The sequence below is a fragment of the Antedon mediterranea genome, chromosome 10, assembly GCF_964355755.1.
Source record: "Antedon mediterranea chromosome 10, ecAntMedi1.1, whole genome shotgun sequence".
NCBI lineage: Eukaryota > Metazoa > Echinodermata > Crinoidea > Comatulida > Antedonidae > Antedon > Antedon mediterranea.
The window spans coordinates 22,694,109-22,718,804 of record NC_092679.1 but is presented as its reverse complement, the minus strand read 5'-3'; the positions used below and the strand labels follow the sequence as shown (position 1 = coordinate 22,718,804).

Sequence of the window (24,696 nt, the reverse complement as noted above, 5' to 3'; positions counted from 1 at the left end):
CCAAATATGGTAGTGATATGCCCAAATATGGTAGTGATGTGCCAAAATATGGTAGTGATATGCCCAAATATGGTAGTAGAGATATGACATCATCATGTCCATATATCGGCACATCAAATTTTTTCATCGGTGATTTTTTGTCACATAAAGCTTAAGAAGTCGAATAAAGCTCTGTTTACACTATCAAACTTGTTTGACCAAAAAGTGTGTGCCCAAATATGGTGGTGATATGACGTCATCGTCTCCATGGACACATCAAATGATTTTCTTGTCACATAAAGTTCGATAGTGTAAACAGAGCTTTAAGATCTAACTACGGGTGACCAACACTAATATCAACATAAAAACTACGCAGCTCATCAAAGCTTGGCGGAATTAAAAGCTAGATAAGTATTATTAATTCCTTTCCTAGCCCGTTGGCAAAAACAATAATGTTCATGATAATCACCAAGCCTATACGTCTCTTTATACATTTGCTCTCTTCGATGTCAATGTATTTCTACCTATTTAGTTACAATATAAGAATCGCTGAAACATTAATATACAGTACACTCGACATATATTGTGTAATTTTAGAAGGATATATGAACTTGTGACGTCAGTAGGCTATGCTATAATGAAAAGATAAAAGCTGAACTGTCAAGTTAATTTGTTTATTTGGGAACAGAGCATTATAGTATGATGATGTAACGAAGGCGTTGACTTTAACAATCTACACTACAGAATGTGACACAGCTTTAGCAATTCTTTAATCTCTCACTAAATATTGTTTTAAATAAATTCTGACAATGTTCTTATCAAACCAAAATGAGAGTTTAAATTGACAGATTTCAATTAAAATAAATCTCATCTTTAACATACAAATTAGTTATAAAAATAGATTCATTGATATAAATATAGACTTAAAATAGCTCATTGGTAATTTGTGAATGATGCATTGAAATGTTTTTTTTTTCTGTGAAATGTTTGCAAATTAACTAGATGATATTCTTCAATCATGTTTGCATTTGAACTTACATCAAATAATTGGTCGTTTAATGTATTATTAACATGGAGTATGCTCCATGGTTTACAGCTACGCTCACACTGTACACGGATTCTGGTCCAGTGGCCGGATAAAAATTGCTTAAGAATAAAACCGTTCCCACTAAATTAGGATTTTGTACAAGCAGAAGACATAATTGTTTGAACTGTGGCACTCAAAAACGCCGGTAAAACATGCCATGAGATTTCTGCATTCACCAGATTTAAGGAGTCCCAATGATTTACCCTAAATACTTCTTTTCCTGTTTTATTTTCTTTGACTACCAGACAGACGGGCTCAGTGTAAACACAGCTTTACCCGGAGAAGTGCCAGTAAATACTAATTATCTCCATGTTAAATAAATATAAATAAATAAACAATTCAGAGTGAACATCTCAAATTTCTTTAGTCTCTAACAAATTGCTTTTATCTCCAATTTACCCTACTATTTTATTTTTTCTTTTTGTTAAAATGTATAAATAAATAAACACAAAATACTGATGGTAATAGTTTTATATAAATAATACCGTGTAAAACTGTATTGTAATGTAATAAAAATTACAAATTCTAGGCTTTTTATATATATTTTTGGCAAAACTCTAAGTATAGTTTTTATATACATTTTTGGCAATTTTCTTTATTATTTAGACACACTGTGAAACTAGCAACAGAACATATACCCAAAAAAGGCAATACCATACTAAAAAAATGGTATATTTTGACAAGAATATGAAATCTTCATATCATAAAGCAGTGCACCATATATGGCATGCAATATTACCTTATTCCAGTATAACATGGCCTATAATTTGATCATTATGCCATGACTAAATTTGGGTAAATATTACCATATAAGGATATATAGTTATAGTAGACTAAACTAGAGTGAGTTATAAGGGAACTGGGATCTCTTCCTGGAGGAATTGCTATTATTCATTGCAGCTAGTGATGATCCTGCAGGATACATCTTGGAATGGCGACGTGCCAAGATGCCAACTGGAGCTTTCACCTGCAAAAAAAAAAGTAAATATAATAAAAGCGAATAAAAATAAAATGTGAAAGACTGATCATTGTTGTAATACATATAATATGTATATATATATATATATGTATATTTAAATTTTTTATATAAAATATTGATATTTGAAGAAGTGACATATTAAAAAAAATCTTTTTTGTTTTTTTTTCATCATTCATACGTACTTGAGTTTGCACTTTTGCGGACTCCTCGAGGGCACCATAATGACTTAACAGCGATACGAGTGCCTGGTTATTTAAACAACAAGCCTTTAAAACACTTGACGACACATCTTGTAATATGTTAGTGTTGATGATGTGTTAACAAATAAAACATGAATAGTTACACCATGTTATCATAAACAAGCAAAGTATGTATAATATTTATGATATATCATTTTGTTTTTATAATATGGTAATAATATCTTGGGATTATTCATATCGTTCCATATCGTCAACAACGTATGAAATGAAATATGATATTGTGATTAATTTATAAGCTAATTTTGTTCTATTGAATTGCTTAATTCATGTTTTGGGGGTTTTTTTTCCCGAGTCATTCAGACTAAAGGCAAAACACTCAGGAGACATTTATTAACATTAAACATAGTGAGAACATACAGTACAAACTTGATTGAAATGATTCTTAAGCTCTGTCTACACCATCAACATTATGTAACAAAAAAATGTGATGTGCCCATATATGGACATGATGATGTCATATCACTACCATATTTGGGTATATCACTACCATATTTGGGCACATCAAACTTTTTTATCAAACTAGTTTGATAGTGTAGACAGAGCTTTAGGTATTACTGTTAATACTAAATAGGGCTATAGATATAAATAAAGTAGCAGTAATCATTGATATTTTGTAATGTATGTTTTGATTTGCATATTAAAATATTATATCACATGTTGTTTATTTTTAAAAGTGCAGATTAGCATAATTGGTATAGATTTATTTTTACTCGGGGTACCCGAGTCTTTGGACTCTCTCATCTTCTCTTCCATCCCACACTATAAAGAAAAAGTCCGATTTATAAAGTACTACTCCTCTCTTATTCGTTGTAATATTGATTTATTTTTTAAATGCCTGTTTTGATTTGCATTAGAATGTTATAAACACATGCTGTAGTAAACGAAAAGGTCAAGTGCAAAATTAGCATAATTCGATGTAAAAGTGCAAACATAACATTTGGCCAATCACCATGCAAATGTAAAAGTGTTTTTTTTTTCCAAATTTTTGAAATTGGGCATTAAAGACAACACTGCCTAGACTTTGACAGAACATCTTGACTAGATGCACAGCTAGCCTTGATTAGCACTTCAGTAAGTCAACCCCCATAACCCCTCTCCTATTAAAAAATCCTGGGTCACGACTAAATTTCATGCATCAGTGACTTTTCTATAGCACCCTCTATTTTCTATAGCGCCATTCATCAATACTATACTAGCCACATACATATAAATAAATTGATTGATTGATCAAACTAAAATAGCAGCTGAGCTGGGATTAGTAATATAAAAATGTAAATGTAAAAATATTGAAAAACTCGTAAATAAACCATCATAAACTAATTTTATCCAAAGTATAATTTTATTTCCAAAATCTCCATGACTTTGTAGAATGACGTTTGAATTTGTTTGTTATGGTTTTTGTATTTCGGCTGCTTTTTCATTCTGAAGCAAATTTAAATATAAAGGATTAAAGGGACTAATAATTCCATTAGCTAAAGCTGTTATTTATCTCTTAAACTAAAGGTGATTTACCTTTTCATCAAGAATTAATATCACTTGAAATAAAAAGTTTGTTTTTAATCTACATGACATAAAAAAGTGGAAATACATTGTCATTAAACGTTTGAAGCAATGCAAGTATTTTATCATTTATAATAAATAACCCATAAAGTACCATTGAAAAAAAAAAATGGAATAAAATATTTTTGCATATTTGGTGTTCATATCTTCCACATTCCCAAACACATCACCTAGTTCTATCAAACATAGCTTTTCAACTTTGCAGTGTAAAATATGCACAAGAGTACATATAAATAAAACATCTCTAATTCCAATAAAAACACTGGGAAAAAACCTATGATTCACACATTGCCTCTAAAAAGTTATGCAAATTAGCCGATAAATTGACATATTTATGAGTGTTTCCATTAAGTTGCCTTTAGCTGTAGGATTTAATAAAATATAAATATTTCAATTGAACCTCCTTTTGTTAACATAATTCAAATTAAAGTCCGATAAACGACAGAAAAAATACATTTACATACTGTATATACTGTGAAGAGAGTATGGAGACAGTATATATTTCTATGTGCTCGAATTCAGAGAGTATAAAGATACTCTGAATCACCCAGTGATATATTGGAAATTAATATATAAATGATGAGAAATGTGTGAGAATGAGAAAAAGCCACCTATACCAAGATTCGAACCTGGAATCTTCTACTCGATATGTGGGCACCATACCATTAGACCACTGGAGATTTTCATGTCATTCAGTCATTAATGTATTTATAAGTCAAATTCAAATAAATTGAGATATTCACAGATGTGCACAATAGAACCCAAGGGGACACCTTGTTTGCCCCCGAAAGTGTCAATTTAAAGGGGTGTCCCAAATAAGGGGTTCTGCTGTATTAAATTCACCAGTAATTTAAAGAAACCGAGTGATCGTGAATCTCAAATGGCCGAGTTCATATATAACCTTTGCTCTTTACGCATTCCCTTTAGTAATGCACCAAGTTCTTTAATGCATTTTAATAAATATTTATATATTTGTAACAGTTGAACGAAGAAATGAGTCGTCGATAAAATCCTTTTGTATCATGTGGGCGGTAAAGTGCGAATATGTAACGCCCTTAAAATGTTCTCATGCACGTACAATATATTAAAAACAAATTTACATATTTTTATTTGTTACCTGCTGTGTATGCCACATTAAATATACATTTAAAATGTTTTTTATTGTTTTCCAGCTGCACGTATGGTATTACTGCCATAAATAAAATCCTGTATCATGTGGGCGGATAAGGTGTAAACATGTAACGCCCTTACTGTAATGTTCTCAATGCACGTACATCACATTAAAAACAAATTTACATTTTTTTCTTTTGTTTTCTTACTGCTTTACGTACACAGTACATTAAATATACATTTTCATTTTTTTTTCTGCTGCACACATGATACTCGGATACATTTAAAGTTATGTTGCCACACAAAAAGTGCAGTTGTTTTGATTTAACTTTAACTGCTTTAATGTTTCAATATCTTTAAATTAAAAATGAAATAAAAACAATTTCAGAAATTTACAATAAAAATATTTGACTGGTGGGAGGATAGGGGCAAGGAGGGATGAGGTGAAAGAGGTGATGATGAAAGGATTAGGGAGAAAATGATGAAGATGAAAGGAGTCGGGAGGAAAGGAGTCGGGAGGAAAGGGATGGAATGGGAAGCATAACATAGATATTAAGTGAGACATTTTTGGAAGCTTTTTTTTTTTTAAAACAGATATTTGCCTATAGTTTATTATTTTCAAATTTCTTTATCTATCTATCATTAATATATCTTTATTTTCCAAAGCAGCATATTAGTATAGCTTAAAGATCTGTTGCTCTTTGAATTTGAAATGATTAATGACGTACAGTACTCGATTCATACCTGGACCCAACCAGTGGCATAATGGCTATGGAGCGCTCCCTGGCTAAACTCAAGGGCCACAGAGCTTAAAGGGACCCTAGAGCATCAGGGGCCCTAGATCATGAGAAGCACAATGAAATTACCCAGCATTGAAGGGGCCCCTTAGGAATGCTAACCCAGGGGCCCTTTTCATTTGAGTACGCCACTGAATCCAACATCCCTCCTGAAGAAATATAACCGTTGCAGTCACTTTAATGTACAATTTAACATTGAAAGGCGTTGAGTCACAGATATTGTGATCCACAATATATATGTAACATAAAAACAAAACGATTATTCACAATACATAATACTTTGTAGGTGATCAACTGTATAAAGATATCCTTCACGCCATTAGACGTCCAAGCCTCAGAACAGCCAACAAAAACATCAGGCGACGTGTACTATACCACAGTGTTACAATTTCAAAAAGTGTGAAAAGCAATTTTTGTTTAGTCATCAACCAATTAGTGGGTGTACAACCTGATGTTCCACAGTTGAATAATCAACAAAGCTAACGATCATTACATAGTCATGATTCAATAGTTTAGACAAACATTTGATTTACGTCATTTGAATATTCATTAACTCATTTATGAATATTTATTAACTCATAAATATTCATTAAACTCATTTATGAACATTATTACATATTATGAATATTCATTAAATTATTATGAATATTCATTAAATCATTACCATGAGTGTCAATCCAGAACATTATTTTAAAATAAGGTGCTGGACTAGGAGGACAAGGGTCTGGCTAATGTCTGTAAGGTAATTAATTTGAAATAATTAATATACCCAAAATGTGCTTGCTCGCTATGCTAATTGGGTTTGGGTTAGTGTTTTACTAATTTCAACAAATGTTTAAATAGTTCTACAAGCAATTTAAAGGTTTGCTAGTGGACAAAAAAGTAAAATTACTAGACAAGATTTTACTATATTTACTATTACAGTACACCACAGATCTACATTTAATGTTAACCCACTTAATAGTATTAAATCCTAAAAATATGTTGTAACTTATATACGCGATGAACTTGTTATTATTAAGTAGGTCATTTCAGAGGCTGAATAGACGATGGAACCCATATCACGACGCACCAGCATGTTTCATTGATATATTTACCACACAGGTCAATTAAAACGCACAGAGACAGTTAAAAGTGCTATGGGTTGAAAAAAAATTTCAAAAAAAGTGTATCAATATATGTTGATCTTTATACAGATATTTTTCTACTTGTGTTATAGCACCGGTTTAAACTGTTTCTAAACAGAAAGAAGTAAAAAAAATTTCCTGAAAAATCACTAGTCTGGCACTCATACCTCTAGACCACCGAACTGTTATTTTAATAATCCTCAGCTCTTTTGCATATCTGCTGTACGTAGCCTAATTTGTGAATTTATTCATTTTGTTTTGTATTCAAGGTAATTTGGATTATGTGACACATTTATATTTATGTCACAAAATAACAAAACTACTTTTTATGTTGTATGATAAATGAATTAAAACATGTTTATCAAAGCTATTATTAAAGGGCATATCACACTGTATAACTATTTACATATTAAGTGATAATTGTGCTATTTTTGTCAATATGGCGAGTTAATCTGTGTGATTCAAATAGTTAAAATTTTTAACGGACTGATAATTAAAATGTGACATTAAACACATAAATCAAATATTATATACATTATAAATACAATGGAGGGATTATGCCTGCAATTAATATACAGCAAATTTCATTATTAAGTATGATTGCGCATTAATTTAAAAAGTGCAGAAATTGGTAAATATATTATGCAACAATGCATATAAATTACCAACATATTAAAAAATGCAAGTAATAATTCCAAACTAAAACTATCGTAGTATTTAAATAGTTACACTAAAAAATCAAGAAATATCCGAGTGGTGGGTGAACTTACATTTTTGTGGCTAAAGCTCTCACTATCAAACTATTTGGCAAAAACGGTGTGATCTGCCCAAATGGTAGTGATATGACATCATAATGTCCATATATGGGCACATCACATTTGTTTGATAGTGTAGACAGAGCTTTACGTCACTGCTGCGTGATTGTTGTCACTTACCTTTGGAAGATCCTTTGTTGGAGATGTCTTTCCATACTTGGAAGCATTCTGAAACTGCAAGGAGCTCCCTTGCCATCCACTGCCAAACTCAAATGCGGGTGTCTGGATTCTTTCTGGAGTTTCAATCTACAAAAAAAATAATACTTAAAAAGTGAATACCCTTTTGGGAAATATTTAAGTATTTTAATACCCAATTTACAAATACAGTGCAAAAATTGACAAAATGCAACATATTGGAACAACTTTTTACTTGTACCAACACATGAAAGTGTTCTGTTCTACACTCAAGAGAGATTAATAACCAACAATTTGATTTGATTGCAATAACAAATAACATCAGCACTCTTGGGTAGATGGGAAAAATTAATTAATATTAAATTCTATATTCTGACCTTGTAGACTGGTAGTGCTCTGAAGACAGCGCCAGACTGCATCTCTGCCGTGCGAAAGCTTTCTAAATGATCATTATAGAACAACGGTTTCTGTAAAGCACCGAAAAACTTTTTATCTTCAGGTTGTGCGTGTCTGAACGGGGCTTGGAAATATGCAGATCTCCGCATTGGCTTCCATCTGTGATAAAATAATTACATTTTTGTAAATTCATTGTTTTCATGTCGAGTGGTCAAGGAGCTCTGTAAAGATGTACTACATGTAGTTTCTTTAAAGTGCTTTGTGCAAACTAGATCTACGGTTTATAGTCCTTATCCAAGAAGACACGATCTACCACCAGAACCATGCAGCGAGTGAGCCTCAAACCCTTGCCATAAAGGCAAAGGATTACTACGGTGACACTGCCTTTACTGCTTGGCCACCTCACTCTCCATGTTAGTTGATATAAGCCAATAGTAAGCGGTCTTACCTATCACTCTTAAATATAAGTGGGTATCTGAAGGCCTGGCCTGGCTTGCTTTTTCTTTCACTTAGACTCTTTGAATGCTTCTGGGGTACTTCACTGATGTCATATGGCAAAACCGGTGAACTTGACCTCTCCGTGTTCGGAAAATTCCATGGACGATGCTGACTAAAGAACCCCATAAAATGGCCTTGTTGTGGTTCCTGTCCGTACCATAACCTGAAAAATTACAATGGGCCACGTTGATTAGTATAAATATTTAATGGGCCACGTTGATTATTATAAATATTTAATGGACCACGTTGATTAGTATATAACTATTTAATGGGCCACGTTGATTAGTATAACCATTTAATGGGCCACGTTTATTAGTATAAATATTTTTAAAAAGTCTATTGCAGGACCCTTTTGAAACAAAGGTTAAAGCTCTGCCTACACTATTAAACTAGTTTGACAAAAAAAGTGTTTGTTGTCACATTAAGTGTAGACATAGCTTAAAGTTACCTAAAGTCATAGGATTTGAGCTTTATGTGCTTGTTTCCAAACCTTCCTACACTATCAACTTTATGTGACCACAAAATGTGATTTCATATCACTACCATATTTGGGTATATCACTACCATATTTGGGTATATCACTACTATATTTGGGCATATTTGATAGTGTAAACAGAGTCTACCAGGGCTAGAGTTATTTTATATTCATTAAGCTTATAAGGGAACCCTCTATAAATTATAATGTAATTATAACTTTTGAATGTAAATAGAAAAAAAAATCATATAAATACAGTTTTAGCAATTATTTAAAAATTTATATATTATTAATACATTATATTCTTGTGGCATTTGACAAGTGAAAAACACCAACATTTGCATAAATAATCAAAATATTAATAACTATTCGCATTCAGATGAAAATATCATTCAAATCTGTCATTTTATCAACAGATTAATTTTGCGTGGGAATGTTATTCTTGTTAAAATCGAGTCGTACAAATGCATTAAATACTAAATTGTAAATTAAGTACGTATTAATTAATATTCTAATATACTTTGGATTTCCAATAGAGAAGAACAAAATACTGTTACTTTAAAAAAATGATTAAAACACATCAGTAAATCGAACTGTGTCTTATTGTAAATCTGCTATATAATTGCAACTAATAGGTACTGTACCTACAGTTAATTCAAAATTTCTGAAAATGCTAATATATCATTTGCCCATTGGGGGCAGTCACTATGGACAATAATTTCACACAAAGTGACAGATCTAATGACAAGACCAGTGGTGTTCTGCTATATTCTGCATGAGGAGAAATTTTCCAGACAAAATACTTTGTATCGTCAAAAGGGAGATGACTTTTTGCACAGATAATTTAGGTGATGATAATTTAGGAAAAATAATTAATAATAATACTTATTGCTGTACGGGAATGAAATAATTATGAATCTGATGATAAGGGCTAACAAAATTGTTTTAATTGCCGACAAGTTTAAATTTAAATGGAGTGGTAGGTACCTGACAGAACCATCTGTTGACCCGGACACAATAACATGCATAGTACTGACATAAACCAACGAAACGACCCTTGTCAAGTGCGCCCTCCAGCTTATTACTTGCTTAATTAAGCCCTGTAAGATAAAAAAAAAATCAGAAACATAATAATTGTTCTCTTAACTGAGGCAATCTAACGCTCGCCCCTAAACTTTTTATTGCTCAATCGGCCAAATGTTTGGTTAACAGACACTGCGCTGCAGAGAATATGTACATAGTACAGTAAAGCTTGGTTCACACTAGAACGCAACGCAAGCAAATAAGCCATCACTTGTGATTGGTCAATTCACTTGCGTTGCGTTACGTCTTTGTGTTGCGTCGCTAGTGGGAACCACGCTTTAGTAGCCTTACTGTTGGTATTTGTCACAGCCAGATCAAATGACTGTAACCAGTTCTAGTTGCTTTGTATCAACTAAACTAAAAAAATATGTCACCAATCGAAGGCTCATACCATAGAAAATGTTGTATGGGTGATATGTATGGAGAGCATCATTTAATGACGAAAGAACAATAATTAAAACTGTTACGTCAAAAAGTCTAGTGGCATTTTTTTAAAGAAATATTTCTTGTTTAAATAAGGAACTCATTTTGAACTACGTTTAAAATGGCATTTCAATCAATGACACGGTTTGAAAGTCTTTTGGGCATAAAGTTTATGATAACTGAGCAGTATAGTGCAAATAGTTCAAATTATTACCAAGTCACAGTAACAATCAAATTTCTCGTTATGAACGTGCATACATATTGCAATAATGATTATAATTGTCAAATATTAAGTAATTATTAATGGTAATTTATGACAATTTATTAGGTTAACTGGATGAAAATATACCATAATTGAGGTTTTCTGCATAATGTAACAATTTTGATTGAACAGATTTCATTTGAAGATTAAAACATTAGTTACAATGGTTGCATGAAAATTATAAACTATTAATTAAACCGAAATATTAGCGAAGTAATAAACATTCGATAACTGGAAATGTTCTCACTATAACAGAATAAATATTTATTTCGGTGTGAAAGTGAAAAATATTGCAATAATTGTAAACACGATAATATTATGAGCAATTTCATAAATAAATTTATTTGTTTCATGTAGGAGTACAAATTAAAATTTATAAAATGATAATAATAAAAATATGGTTTATGCTGGATTAAAAAAATGCCATAGCTATTTATGGATGGAGATTTTTATCATCTCTATAAAAATTAATGCAAATATTAAGTACATTAATGTTTATGATTTTTTAAATAAGAAAGTTAATTTCAAACTAGAACACTGAAACTATTCAGGTTTTTTTTGGTGGGGGGGGGGGGGAGGCCGGGTGACAAGTTAATTTCAAATTTATTATAAAATATTAGTAATTTCTGTGAACTAACTATTACAAAGTAACTTCTTTTTTTACAATATTTTAAAATCTGAGTTAATTTCTAATTTTGAGATTAATATTCATGTATTTTTTTTTGGGGGGGGGGGGGGGTGAGGGGACACATCATCAACATTTATCATTTTTTAATTTAATTATAATTACACATTAAATTAATTTCTGTGAACAATAAATTTGTTACAACTCAATACATTTAATGTTGATGATTCAGGTTTTTGGGACAACACTGTACATCTTCAAATTTCATCAATTACAAATTTATTTAATATAAGTATATTAATTAACTAATTTCTGTATATACCAACTTTAATTTCAAATTAAAATGTTGAGACTATTCAAGCATTTTGGTGGTGAAGGGGGAGGGGGGCATAAATCTTTAACATTCATCAATTTCAAATAATCACAAATCTGTTTGTAATTACTGGAAATAATGATTGTGACTATAAATACAACTAAATTCATCAAGTCTGATCTATCGCTGCATTTGCTTAATAATAGCAAACTCATAAAACCAATTACTATGGTTTAGTATACATCCACTATGCGATGAAAGGTCAGCGCCGAAAATAACTCATTTCAACGACCAGATGCGAGTTTATAATACACAAGCATTAAGTGGAAACAACTCGTCAGAAGCAGTATTTATGTCAAGTGGTTGTTCACATCAAAAGTGTGATACAGTGTGAACAATTGGTTGACTTGTTGAAATTAGGCAGAAAAAATTGATGCTGCTTCAAACATTTGTTGATAAGATCATTTTTTTCTTCCTGATTTTGTGTTTTTCATGACAAATGTGAATATGTAAAAAAACCTACTACTGCGCTAGAACCTTAATATAAAATAGAGGGCGCACTATAGAAAATACTCATAAATGCAATTTATGTTTTAGTACTGTTTTGATTAAGAAATAATTTGTTGTCTTAAATTACATACATTTTTGTTAATGCTTATATTGAGTTTAGGAAGAACTGCCTCAAAGCACAGTGGGGATTCCTCTCTTCTAAAAATGTCCCTTCATGTCAGTCAAGTAATACCACCAAAAATGGTGTGCCATTCTGTCCACAACAGGGCTGATATGGATCCAGTACACCAGGGATCTCTATTCTTTTGAAAAGGTGCAATGGATCTCCAGACTAAAGTTTTAATCCAGGTAGACTTGAAGGCTACCACCAAACTAAATGGTCAAGGAAAGTATTGAACCTGTACTGATTTGTGACTAATTGTGGCCAGCACCAATAATCCTTAAGTCACTACTAAAATATACTATGTATACTCAGTTACTATTAAAATGAATGAAAACAATACTATACTATACTATATAGATTTATAAAGCGCTTTTCCAAAAAAAGACCAAAGCACTGTACAAGCAGTATACAAGGACAAAGTAAGGTAATTTTCTCAATATTGGTGGTACTGTAAATACAAGAGAATTGTATTGTAAAGAAAGTCAATCAGTATGTATATTGTTTTGCTCATTATACATCCATATGTTAAATAACAATACGGATATAACCGTGAAACAGAATTATACATTTATGCAATCAGCGGCAACCGAGAAGATCTTGATTACGACATATTGTGCATCCTTATCACAATAACAGTAATTACTATGGTTTTGATCAGTAAAGTCATTCTTTATTCTGTCCATATGTTTAATTATCATAACGTGACACACCATCTTCCCATTGTCCTTCAATAATCAGTATTATATAACACCTATATAAATTCCTGTCATTTGATTGGACGAATGTGGGTCACATGGCGTGCAATAGTACGCACTATTCAACGATCGTTAAATAGTACTTTTTGAAAAATTTTGTGTACGAAAAAAAAACGTCTAGATGTTATATAAAACAAATAATGAATGTTTTGTATTCGTGTAATGGTACAAATAATGGCACTTGGTGAATGATGAAAGGTTATATCAACTCGGCTTTGCCTCGTTGATATAACCTTTCATCATTCACCTCGTGCCATTATTTGTACCATTGCACTCATAAACATTCATTATTTGTATATTATTCATCATTTGTAGTATTAAGCAAACGGAAAACATAACCAAGCATTAATTGTTTACAGAACAAATCTCTCTAATACTTATTAATCTAAACAAACAGTCTTTAATATTCATACAATAACCTAGCTCTTAAAGATGTACATATTGTTCAGTGTTTAGTGTTATGTATCATTTGTAATATTAAGTAAACGGCAAATATAACAAAGCATTGTTATAATTAATAATTACTATCTTTTTAGGGACCACATTGGAATTAAGTTGTTCATTTTACTTTAAACGACTTTATGTGTTTTCCCGTGCATCGTCAGACCTCATTAATCCCGCCATTTTTATTTGCTTTTTTGATGTATTTTAATATTTAAGGTGATTATATATATTATTGACGTATTTTTAATGTTATGTATTGAGATGCCAAATAAATGAAAGAAAGAAAAAGAAATTGTTTACAGAACAAATCTCTCTAATACTTATTAATCCATGTCAACAAAAAGTTTTCAATATTCATACAAAAACCTATAACAATAATATGATGTACATATTGTACATATACCACTCATTTTCAACATTTTGTTCTCATCTTATTTTTGATTTTCATTCTAAAATATATTTAAATTAAATTTAATAAAAAATATTGCTTACATTTTCTTCTGACTTAGGATTCTTCAGAAAGGCTTCTATATCCCAAATTGTAACGTAACCCTCTGCCAAAAAAATAATTAATTTGATAATATAAATGAAAAAATGAGATTAATGATATTTTACAATAAAACCTTTTTTTAATTTACTGATTATGCATAAATAAATATTTTAATTCAATGATTTGATTTTTTTTCATGCTTTTGAAACTTTTTTCCATAATTTAAACTGCTATAAAATGTTGTTTCTAATTTTGTTTATTAGTGTAGGTGTACAACTACTGATGGTGTCCATTATAGGGGTTTTACTCATTGATACAAACTTTTCTACACTATCAAACTTTATCTGAAAAAAAAAATGTGATGTGCCCATATTTGGACACGATGATGTAATTTCACTACCATCTTAGGGCACATCACTACCATATTTGATCATATTACTACCATATATGGGCACAACACACTTGTCAAAATAGTTTGATAGTGTAGACAGAGCTTAAGTGATGTCAGCTGTTAATTAGTTTTCCAAATGTCAATTTATTTGTGGGCTTACTAGAATCTCCTGTAATTAAGAAGTTACAATCTTCATCTGAGCAAACAGAGCTGATACCAGAACCATGTCTCTTTGTAATTGACATACATTCCTGCAACAGATCGCCCTGGAAAGATAATGTATGAAAGGGTTTTTACATAACAGGCCACTGCAGATTTGCTGCTCTAGATGTTACTAGCCCGAATGCAAGCTTATTGCTAGCCCAAACATTACAAAGTAGGTTATAAAATAATATCTATAAATATTTATTATTTTATTATTATAATTTATTAGCATTCTTCAGATGTATTTAATGATGTTCTTGTTTAAGCTCGGAGGATGCAAAGCAAGGACGTAAGTGATTTGACCAATCACAAGCGATGGATTATTCAAACCATATTCATTGATTAAACTAATCAATAATGTTCTGACAGATTTAAAAAAATACATTTGTTTACCTCCACATTCCAAAATCGAATATATCCGTCTGCGTGGCATGATGCCACTATCGGATCAAAGAAGGACACTATCATCTTGCTGTTGGGATCAATATTGTCCTCATCAAATTCCTTACAAATAGAACTTGTAGAGACAGCATCGTTGTTAACTAGAGCATCATCTTCATTCTCAGATCTTTCTTTTCTTTCCGGTACCTTTGACTCAATTTCATTGTGTTCTAAAACAGAATTTAATTTTAGTGTCCTAGAAAAACTACTATCGAAATGGACTTGGTAAAAACGTAATGTTATGCAATAATTTACATTTAATAGTTAAAAATAAATAAGGAACAACAGTAATAATATTAAATACCTTGTTCTTCTGATTTGGTATCATCATCTTTTTCTGAAAATTCATTAACAGTTTTGTTTTCATCCTGTAGAGTAAAACAAAATTTAGAGCAAATAAGTATAGTTTAAAGTACAATGTGGAATTCATTAACAATTGTAAAGCTCTGTCTACACTTTTAAACTATTTTGACAAAAAAATGTAATGTGCTTAAATATGGTAGTCATATGACATCATCATGTTCATATATGGACACGTTTTTTTGTCACATCCTGTAGAGTAAAACACAAACAATGTCAAGTCAGGGGTTCAGACAGGAGTACATACTGACCTGTTGATTATTTGTATCTTGACCAATGACCTCTTGACCAGTACCTGGGTCATTGACCACTTGACCTGTATCTTTATTGACAACCTCCTTGCTGGATTTTTCATTTTCATCCACATTAGGAAGTTCATTATTTACAAACCCTGTTAACTTTCTGTAATATAAAATATTATAAATTTTACCATTTGACCACTATCTTGGTCAATGACCTCTTGACCTGTATAGATGATTTACTGAATAGGAATTGTTACAAACTCTGTTAATTTTCTGTAAAGTAACTATTAATAAATAATATAATTTTAAGTATAGATATAATCAATATAATAATGTATAAATTAATATTCTAAACTTACTTAATATATGCTGGATCTGGACGTCTAGTTTTGTGGACAAGGAATGTCACCATGGCAACTTGACGTGGATACAGACTCTTTGATCGATGGCTGCTCTTATTGGCAGACGGTGCATCATACAAGTGAAATCTGTTTGATAATTACGGAAATGATCACTTTATTTATCTCTTTCATTAATACGACATTTGTTAATATGCAGTTTAGCATCTAATACATAGTCTTCAAGTCAATTAATGACAGTTTCGAACGAAGGTATAAACAGTAGTGGACTATCAGTCTATTTCATACAAATAATGTTTATACAAGTTAAATGGGTAGAGTTTAAACATTGACTGTTCTATTTAACAAGTAGAGCAGATAGTAGGACAGTCAGGCTTTTAAATCATTAAAATATTCTCACTATTCAATGACTGTATCAGAGGATGGCAGTGGACAAGCTTTTGCTTCTAGTCCCAGAACATTAATATTATATGTATGAAGGAAGAATTTGAGAAGAGAAGTTTTAATTTGACTTACATTTTGTTCACTGTACCTTCGGGTAGGTTCCATAAAATAAGATTCCCATTCATGCAACCTGTGATCACATGATCAGGTGTGTTACATGCCAAACAACTCATCTCATTTGATAGCAGAACATTATCCTAGAAAAAACATGATTTCAACAGTAAATTCTCAACAGTACAAATTTCTGGAATAAAAACCACTGTGTATAAAATAAAGCTATTTTTTACATTTCACAAGACATTTTAAGCAGCTGAAACGGCATTAGCTATTTAAAAAAAATTCTGTATTGTTCTAGTAATTACAAGATATTTTTCGTATATTTTAATACCAGGGGCAGATACATGATTTTTCATGGGGGTGGGCTAAAGTATAATATCAAAATTAGATATCAAAAGAGTAATTGTATTGTATCTGTCAAAAGTGGGAACGTGTGCCCCTAGCATTATACCCTGTGGATTCACATGACCCCTGAATAACACCTTACCTTTCTACATAAACTAGTAATCTGTGCTTTACTGATGGATGGCAGCGGACTTGATTTGGCAAACTCGTTAAATGAATCCGAGATGATTCCACATTCAGATATTGGTGAATGATAAAGATCAGAAAATTCAAAATAAACAGTTAGTTCTCTGCATTCTTGGTTGTCCTGCAAAATTAAATTGTGTTTCAAACATGGAGGTAATACACAATTAGACAGCCAACATAGTAGTGATGAGAAAAAAATGTTTACTAAATAATTTTTTTTTTTTAAACAAAGAGTATTTATAAAATTGATCACTATTTGGTTAATGTATTAAATTTACCAACTTGACGATTGTTTATAGAATATGCTAGCTAAGTGTTTGTTTGGTCGATTGAGGATACATCCATATTTGAAAAATGTGATTCTGAATACACCAATTTTAAATGCCTACCTCCAGTAGTCGTATTCTGTTGTTCCATCCACTGGCGAGTATGCAACGGCGACCATTTACATCGCAGTACTGTAGTCCAACGATGGCGCTATCATCTTCATTCACTTCTTCTGCATTCCACATACGAATTTCTTGACCACTTCCAAAGTCCCAGACTTTTATTGACCCTATCAAAATAATTAATGTAACAATGGTTTTCAGAAAAACACAATCCCACACCTCTCCTTGGTAATAAAGATCTGGACTATCATGGTAGTATTATAATAATAATAATAAATTTGGAATTTTAAGTGCGCTTCACATACAAATAAAAGTAATCCATGAAATAAATAAAATAAAAAATAAATAAATAAAAAAATAATAAAATAAAAAAAAAATAAAACTATTGCATTGTTTTACAGGGGCTTTCATTTACAAGATCAAGGATGCCAAAGATGTTTTCATCATCTCACAAAAGTTTCTGGTAGTGAATAATGTAGTCAATTGTCTTACCATCAACAGCACCAGATACCAGCCTATATCCAGAGGCATCAACTGCTATTGCTGTAATCTCAATGCTGCTGCCATGAGCATCAGGCACAGAATACACTGATTTACCAGTCTCAAGCTCCCAAACCTGAAATCAAAATTTACACATAGTTTTTTGGCTCGGAAAATCTTAAGCTCTGTAGAAACTATCAAACTTTATGTGACAAAAAAGTGATGCGATGTGCCCATATATGGACATGATGATTTCATATCACTACCATATTTGGGTATATCACTACTATATTTGGGTATATCACTACCATATTTAAGCATACTTACTTTAATGATAGACTCAGAGCAGACTGTCACAACTTGACTAAGTTCTTGGTTATAAAGCACTTGAACCACTGGTCTGTCATGTGTATGCGGTACTTGCATAGTATCCTGAACTGTACGTGTCAAAGGCCAAAGGTCAAGAACACTTGAACCTAGCCAACATAAAATAAATCTCTTTTTTCAAATATGCTTTTGTGAAGACCAGAGGTCAAAATATCCAATGACTTACAGGGAACCTATTTCTACTACTAATAATTCTCCAAGATAAATAGGCTCTAAAAACACTGTAGCATACCTGTTATTAGTCTTTCATGCTTTTCATCAAACCACATACAATGGATTCTCTTCTCTCCTGGTCTTTCTTCGTTATCAGTAAACACTTGCAAACTTGTAAGAGTATGAATATCCCATATTCTGAAAACCTGTAAATCAAAACAATATCATCATTTAAACTTCTAGCTCTTGTTTGGAAACTAAAATTTGTAATGATGTGAATAATATTGGTACCCCATTTCATAACTTGCCAAATACAATAATGGATAAATTATATCATGCTTATAAACTTGAGCTCGGTCTACACTATCGAAACTAGTTTGACAAAGTAGACGGAGCTTAAGTATTATTTGAGGCAAATGAAAAAGGAGGAGTTCATGACCCTGGTAAGGATTGAACACTGGACCTTGGGATTGGAGGCATTGTTATCCACCAAGCTACAGCTCCACTACTGTACCTAAATGTGAGAATATTGTGGTTACCGAATGAAGTGATTGAACTGGACGCAGTGACCCCGAGTTGAAACGGCAGGGATCGAAAAGGGAACCCCTAGTTTTTTTTGGAAAGATGGGTTCTATTAAGTGCGACTGGGAGTGCCTTGAATCTAGATGCAGATATGATATCTGTGCTTTGTAGTACCTATATCTTAACTACAAACGATACTATTGACTTGATTTAATATTCTTAATTACAAGACTACTTACCCTAGCAGTTGATAAACTAATAACATGTTGATCCTTCTCATTGACAACAATGTCAATAATTGTAAACAGATGACCGATCATTTTACCGGTGGGTCGAGAGAATATATGAGGGTGCCAAATGCGTACAATCTTATCATTTCCTCCTGTTGTAAGGATGTTGGCACGGGCGCAGTACGCAAAACAGTTGACGCCTTTTGGCACTCCAAATGAACGACAGGGTCTGAAAATTCAAACAGTAAAATGCATTTTAAAGTGGGACACCTATTAAAGGCAATGTATGTTTAATACGGTCAATACTTATAATTAGAGGTTATTTATTGATCAGGGTTCAAAAGAGATAAATAGAGAATACTTACTGATTGTTATACAACCTGTTGACATCTTCCAGAATAAAAGAAGTAGTACTACTTGCAGAACAAGATGCAAAACATCGTAGCTCAGGAAAATATTTTATCTAAAAAAAACCCTTATAAATCATTTTTGTTTTATATTGAATAATGAAAGGGGAATAACTTGCAACTTGCAGTCTACTGGGCTGAATTGCACACAGACTTTCTCTCTCCTTAATAGTGGTTGATGATATAGTTTTAAAATATACATTACCTTTAAAACCCAGTTATCATGCAACTTTCGTTTACATACAGCGCTGTGGATAAAACGAAAAGAATTTGAAATCAAAATGTTTAAAATTCAATTAAATGCTAGGCTATTAAAGAGGCAATGCTACAACTTAAGACGCCGAGTAGAAAAATAAATGGCGGGCACAACAAGTTGATTTCTGAACACGATCAGTCAACGTCGCATGGCAAAAATTCTTAACACGTTCATAGAAAGATGAAAGTGCATTAGATTAGAGTGTTAATTATCACCATTAGATATTACCTTTCCGCTAATTCCAAATGACATGTGATGCATAATTGACCAATCAAATTGCAAGAAATACCCCAGTGCGTTATCACAAAATACAAGACTTGCATACTCACTAGCTTAGGTCAGAAGGTTCTAATAATAGATTTCCATTCTTTCTGTCAACTTTTGCGTTTTTTGTGTTGAGATCTTTAGCAGCTATCGTCATGAGACTTAGGTAACCTAGGTCATCACCATAGAGAATGCTGTCTTCATGGAGATTGTTGCTATGCGGTACATAACACATGCACTGTACTGAGTTGTCTAATGGTTTTATACAGAAAATGTTCTGAAAATAAAAAACACAAATGTATTGTCTCCCAAAAACATGAAAAATTAATTTTAATTAAATCAGACTTGAATACTGATGATTATTTTGTAGCTTTAATAAAGTTAATCACTTCCGTAGAAAATAACAAAATAAATGGTTCGGACCAATCAGTCTCCTTACCTGATTCTTTCCTTTTGCTCTGTAATCCCATAATGCAAAGCTCCTTTCTGTTGATACAGTAATTTTCCGTAAACCTGGCAGATAGTCAACACCCGTAACCCACGATGATTCCTAGAACACAAAAATGAATTTAAAATCAGTAAAAATAAACATTGAATGGAAATTACATTTGAAAGATATAAAAAAACATATTTTTTTAAATTAAATTATTTAATACATAAACTTTTGTAAAATAAAACCTACTTTGATATCGGCACATCCTTGTAATCGCAAATTCTGAAAGAAAAATAATTTTTTTAACTTTATACAATATACCAATCTTAATTTATACCATTTTAGTAAATGTACTATTTCTAACAAAAAAAGGTTGTTTGTCTTTGATTTGATGGTCTTCTTTTTGTTTCTTACATTTTAAATCTAAACTGTCTAATAGTATCACCAAGTTCAATTATTTAAACATCCAGTAGTGTTTCTCCTATAATATAATCAGGGTCCACAATGTAGTTGTAGCCTAAGAAGCAAGGAAGGTTGTATTGTAATCTCTCATTGTATTTGTTCTCTTTTTTAATCAATCAAATATTTGGTAATAGGATTAATTACAATCTGTAAACACCAAATAACACTGCACAACATCTATTATCTACCTATTGATTTGTCTTTGAATGGGTCTCTCTGTCGGTAGGCCTATAATTAATGACATTGAAACTTAGTTAAACTACCATGCTAGATAGGCCTAACAAATCAACCATCAAGCAGTAGATCGCGATTTGTGCAGTGGATACATGATGAGGAAAATAGTTGGGCCCAGCCTGAGGTGAGCTAGGTTTTCTTTGATGTCGTCGCGATAGGCCTAAATCTAGCTAAACTCCCCAAGCGATTTCAACTATAAATTACCATGAAGTATCCAATTCATCTCTATCTTTCGAAAAATAAATATACTACGGTGTTCTTAATTTGTAGGCCTACGGTATTTCATATTGATTTTCTTTCTAGCCATGCTGCTTCTTACATCGTCGCCGCGCCGCGCATTTTTTTTTTTGATCCAGATTCCAGGTGGACGTGTCAACATATCCAAATAAAGAAATACTATTGGTTAAATTGTAACCAATAGCAATTAAGCAAAAGATAAGGATTTAGGTATGGTGGGACAAGGAAGAAATAAAAATATATTTTGTGTTGATGGGACGCAGAATGAGTCACATATTTCGGAAAATATTAATTCATTTCAAATACCTTGATTTAGTCTTTTTATTATGAGAATGGCCTAATTAGGCCAACCTTATATAAAATTACCTTTCCACTCCAGACAGAAAGTGCGCCCTTTTGTGAGGCAGCTATGTAAATATCAAGCTGAGCATTGTGAACCACACTCTGTATTATATCACGTCTCTTCTTGTCGCCTATATCATAAAGAAAAAAGAATGACAATGACATGATTGGATCGCATACGACAACACCGATCGACGAGTACGCATGCGTTAATTTTCCAGATCAAAATTAATTGTCAAAACTCGAACGGCGGGCTGTGTTTCTTTCCACCACCACCACCTAAATGATGACGATACATCAATGCACGCGGCGGGCGGGCGCACATGAACTTTTCAAATCCTGACAAAACGATTATTTTTAATTTGCGTCACTGGTTTAAAAACTATGATAATGTTACAGATAATAACCATTATGTTTACTAGGCCTATTTAATGCCTATCATAAAGGATAAATGATTCGGAACTAGCACTAAAAAAATACTTTTAGGCCTTTACCTGACGCTTCTCCTATTCGTTGCTTCTGTGAAACTGTGAACACGCTAACTTCTTCCCTCAATAGTTGGTCATTTTCTTCATTTTCAGATTGAAAATATCCAAATAACTGAAAAAATAGGTACAGTACCCATCCGTATTTAAGATTCTTGTGGATAAAAACGGGCGATCGTAGGTCTACTTTAAAAGTTATCGTATCGTATCGTTTCCTGCCCTTACACCTTAGCCACAACAATCGACGTGAATATCCTACTGTTTTCTACCTTTTATACCAATCAAAATTATATTACAAAACCAATATTTATTAAAATCTAATTTACATCAGTAGATCCGATCCACCGCATCATCTACTGTCTTGTCAACATGTTACTATCAATGTAGAGGTGGTGTCGGATAAGACGATCGTCCGATGATCGCCAATTTCAAGTATTTCTTATCAACAAAATTTAAAAATTAACATATCGTATGTTAAAACATTGATATAGTCGTGTTTGGAATAATGTGAACTTCATTTCTCCAAACCATCATAAACATTATCTCAATTCTAGATTCGTGAGAGAAACGAAATAATACTGCCGAATTAAATGTTAGGCCGAATTGTTCTGATGGAAAACTTATTGTGTAGGATCATACTAGTTGTTTTTTAACTAGGACTAGTTAAAACTGAAGCTTCTGACAGTAGTACATATCTATCTCCCTTCTCTCACGAATTGTCTAAAATCAAGATAAGTTCTGATTATTTGGAGAAATGAAATTACGTCAGAGGGAAAACATTTGTTCCAATACGAGATAAAACAATGTCAGCCAAATTATGTAAAAAGTTTAGTGTTATTCTTTACCTCACTCCAGTCAACTTTTGCGTCAGGATTCGAACTTATCTTCTTAAATATAGCTTTCAAGTCATTACTTTTTATATCAGGTCCAAATAAGGAGCGAATAGAATCGCAAAACGCATCAAAGCGAAGAGTTTCTGTATTTGTAAATAAATAATATGATATGTAGAATGGATGCACAAGAGAAATATGAACGATGCCCTTAATGAGCGGATTCAGGATTGGTGTCTACAAAGGGTCGGAACATTGATCCTATACCAGTACTTCCCCCTCCCACACACCAATCACAAAGTGCTGTGATATAATAATGAATTTCAATTATGTTTTGCTTATCGCTATAATGCGCATGAAATTTTACATATCTCCTTCGTTTTGTAACATTTAAGGGGAAAAATCGAGAGGATAAAATGAAAAAGAAAAGGAACAACACTAACATACAAAGCAACAAAGCAACAGCAAAAATAATAATTAATAGGATCAGGAATAATGTGTTGATTTGTCATTTAAAATTTTGATTTATTAATAAACATTAATTTTGTCGGTATACATGGCCTTGACATTTTAATATCCATGATATATTTTGTAATAGGATATGACAACAACACTATTAATAATACAATCATTAGGCCTACAGTAACTGATTTTTAATGGTCTAGTATCGATCATGTTAATCAGTTTCACGTACGAACGGGTCTAATTGTAGTCTCATTACAAAAGCGTATCAGGAAATGTACGAAACTTAATGCTACTTAGTCTCATATATATTATCTACAGCACTGAATGTCAAGACATTGATATATGAAAATCAATACATACTGTTAATAACCTGCCTTCGTTCTTCCGCACTGGCTTCACTATCCTGCTGAGTTAAGTCAGCTATCAAATCCTCAAACTTTCCTAATTTAACTTTAAATGTATTACTTGTGTACGGTCGGTGTAAGCCCGTGTAGTCCTTGCTCACTGGATTCATAATTCATTGTGCTTAGGCCTACAGAGTGGCAAATACACAGATAAATGATGATAATAAAGGCAGCTTTTAACTGATTGCCACCGCGGCAGTGATGGTATTTTATTGTATTGTACTGAATAGGCTAAGGACTGTTTTGTTTGGGTGTGTGTATAGCTCGACCTCTTCATTGGTTTCACACGGCAATGATTTACCCCGGTTGCCTTGACAACAGTTATACGCTTTGCTTTTCTCTCTTGGGTCACATTGTTAGTATAAGTAGGCCTACTGTACTGTACTACTGACTCGAGTACT

General features: G+C 32.2%; 1 protein-coding gene across 1 annotated transcript; it reads right to left on the bottom strand.

Annotated features, from left to right (window-relative positions):
* Nucleotides 1-55: 55 nt before the first annotated feature.
* Nucleotides 56-24,696, bottom strand: LOC140060256 (WD repeat-containing protein 64-like). The gene is made up of 27 exons (XM_072106390.1): nucleotides 24,252-24,696; nucleotides 23,442-23,572; nucleotides 22,606-22,711; nucleotides 22,136-22,242; nucleotides 21,086-21,118; nucleotides 20,843-20,953; nucleotides 20,469-20,680; nucleotides 20,089-20,131; nucleotides 19,842-19,939; nucleotides 19,486-19,705; nucleotides 18,804-18,930; nucleotides 18,512-18,660; nucleotides 18,197-18,320; nucleotides 17,705-17,871; nucleotides 17,272-17,436; nucleotides 16,800-16,924; nucleotides 16,284-16,412; nucleotides 15,934-16,084; nucleotides 15,627-15,690; nucleotides 15,275-15,492; nucleotides 14,838-14,943; nucleotides 14,289-14,350; nucleotides 10,206-10,318; nucleotides 8,694-8,906; nucleotides 8,227-8,404; nucleotides 7,835-7,960; nucleotides 56-2,033 (listed from the first exon to the last, which is right to left on the bottom strand). The coding sequence occupies exons 1-27, from the start codon at nucleotides 24,403-24,405 to the stop codon at nucleotides 1,905-1,907; spliced, it is 3,561 nt and encodes a 1,186-aa protein (XP_071962491.1). The 5' UTR covers nucleotides 24,406-24,696; the 3' UTR covers nucleotides 56-1,904.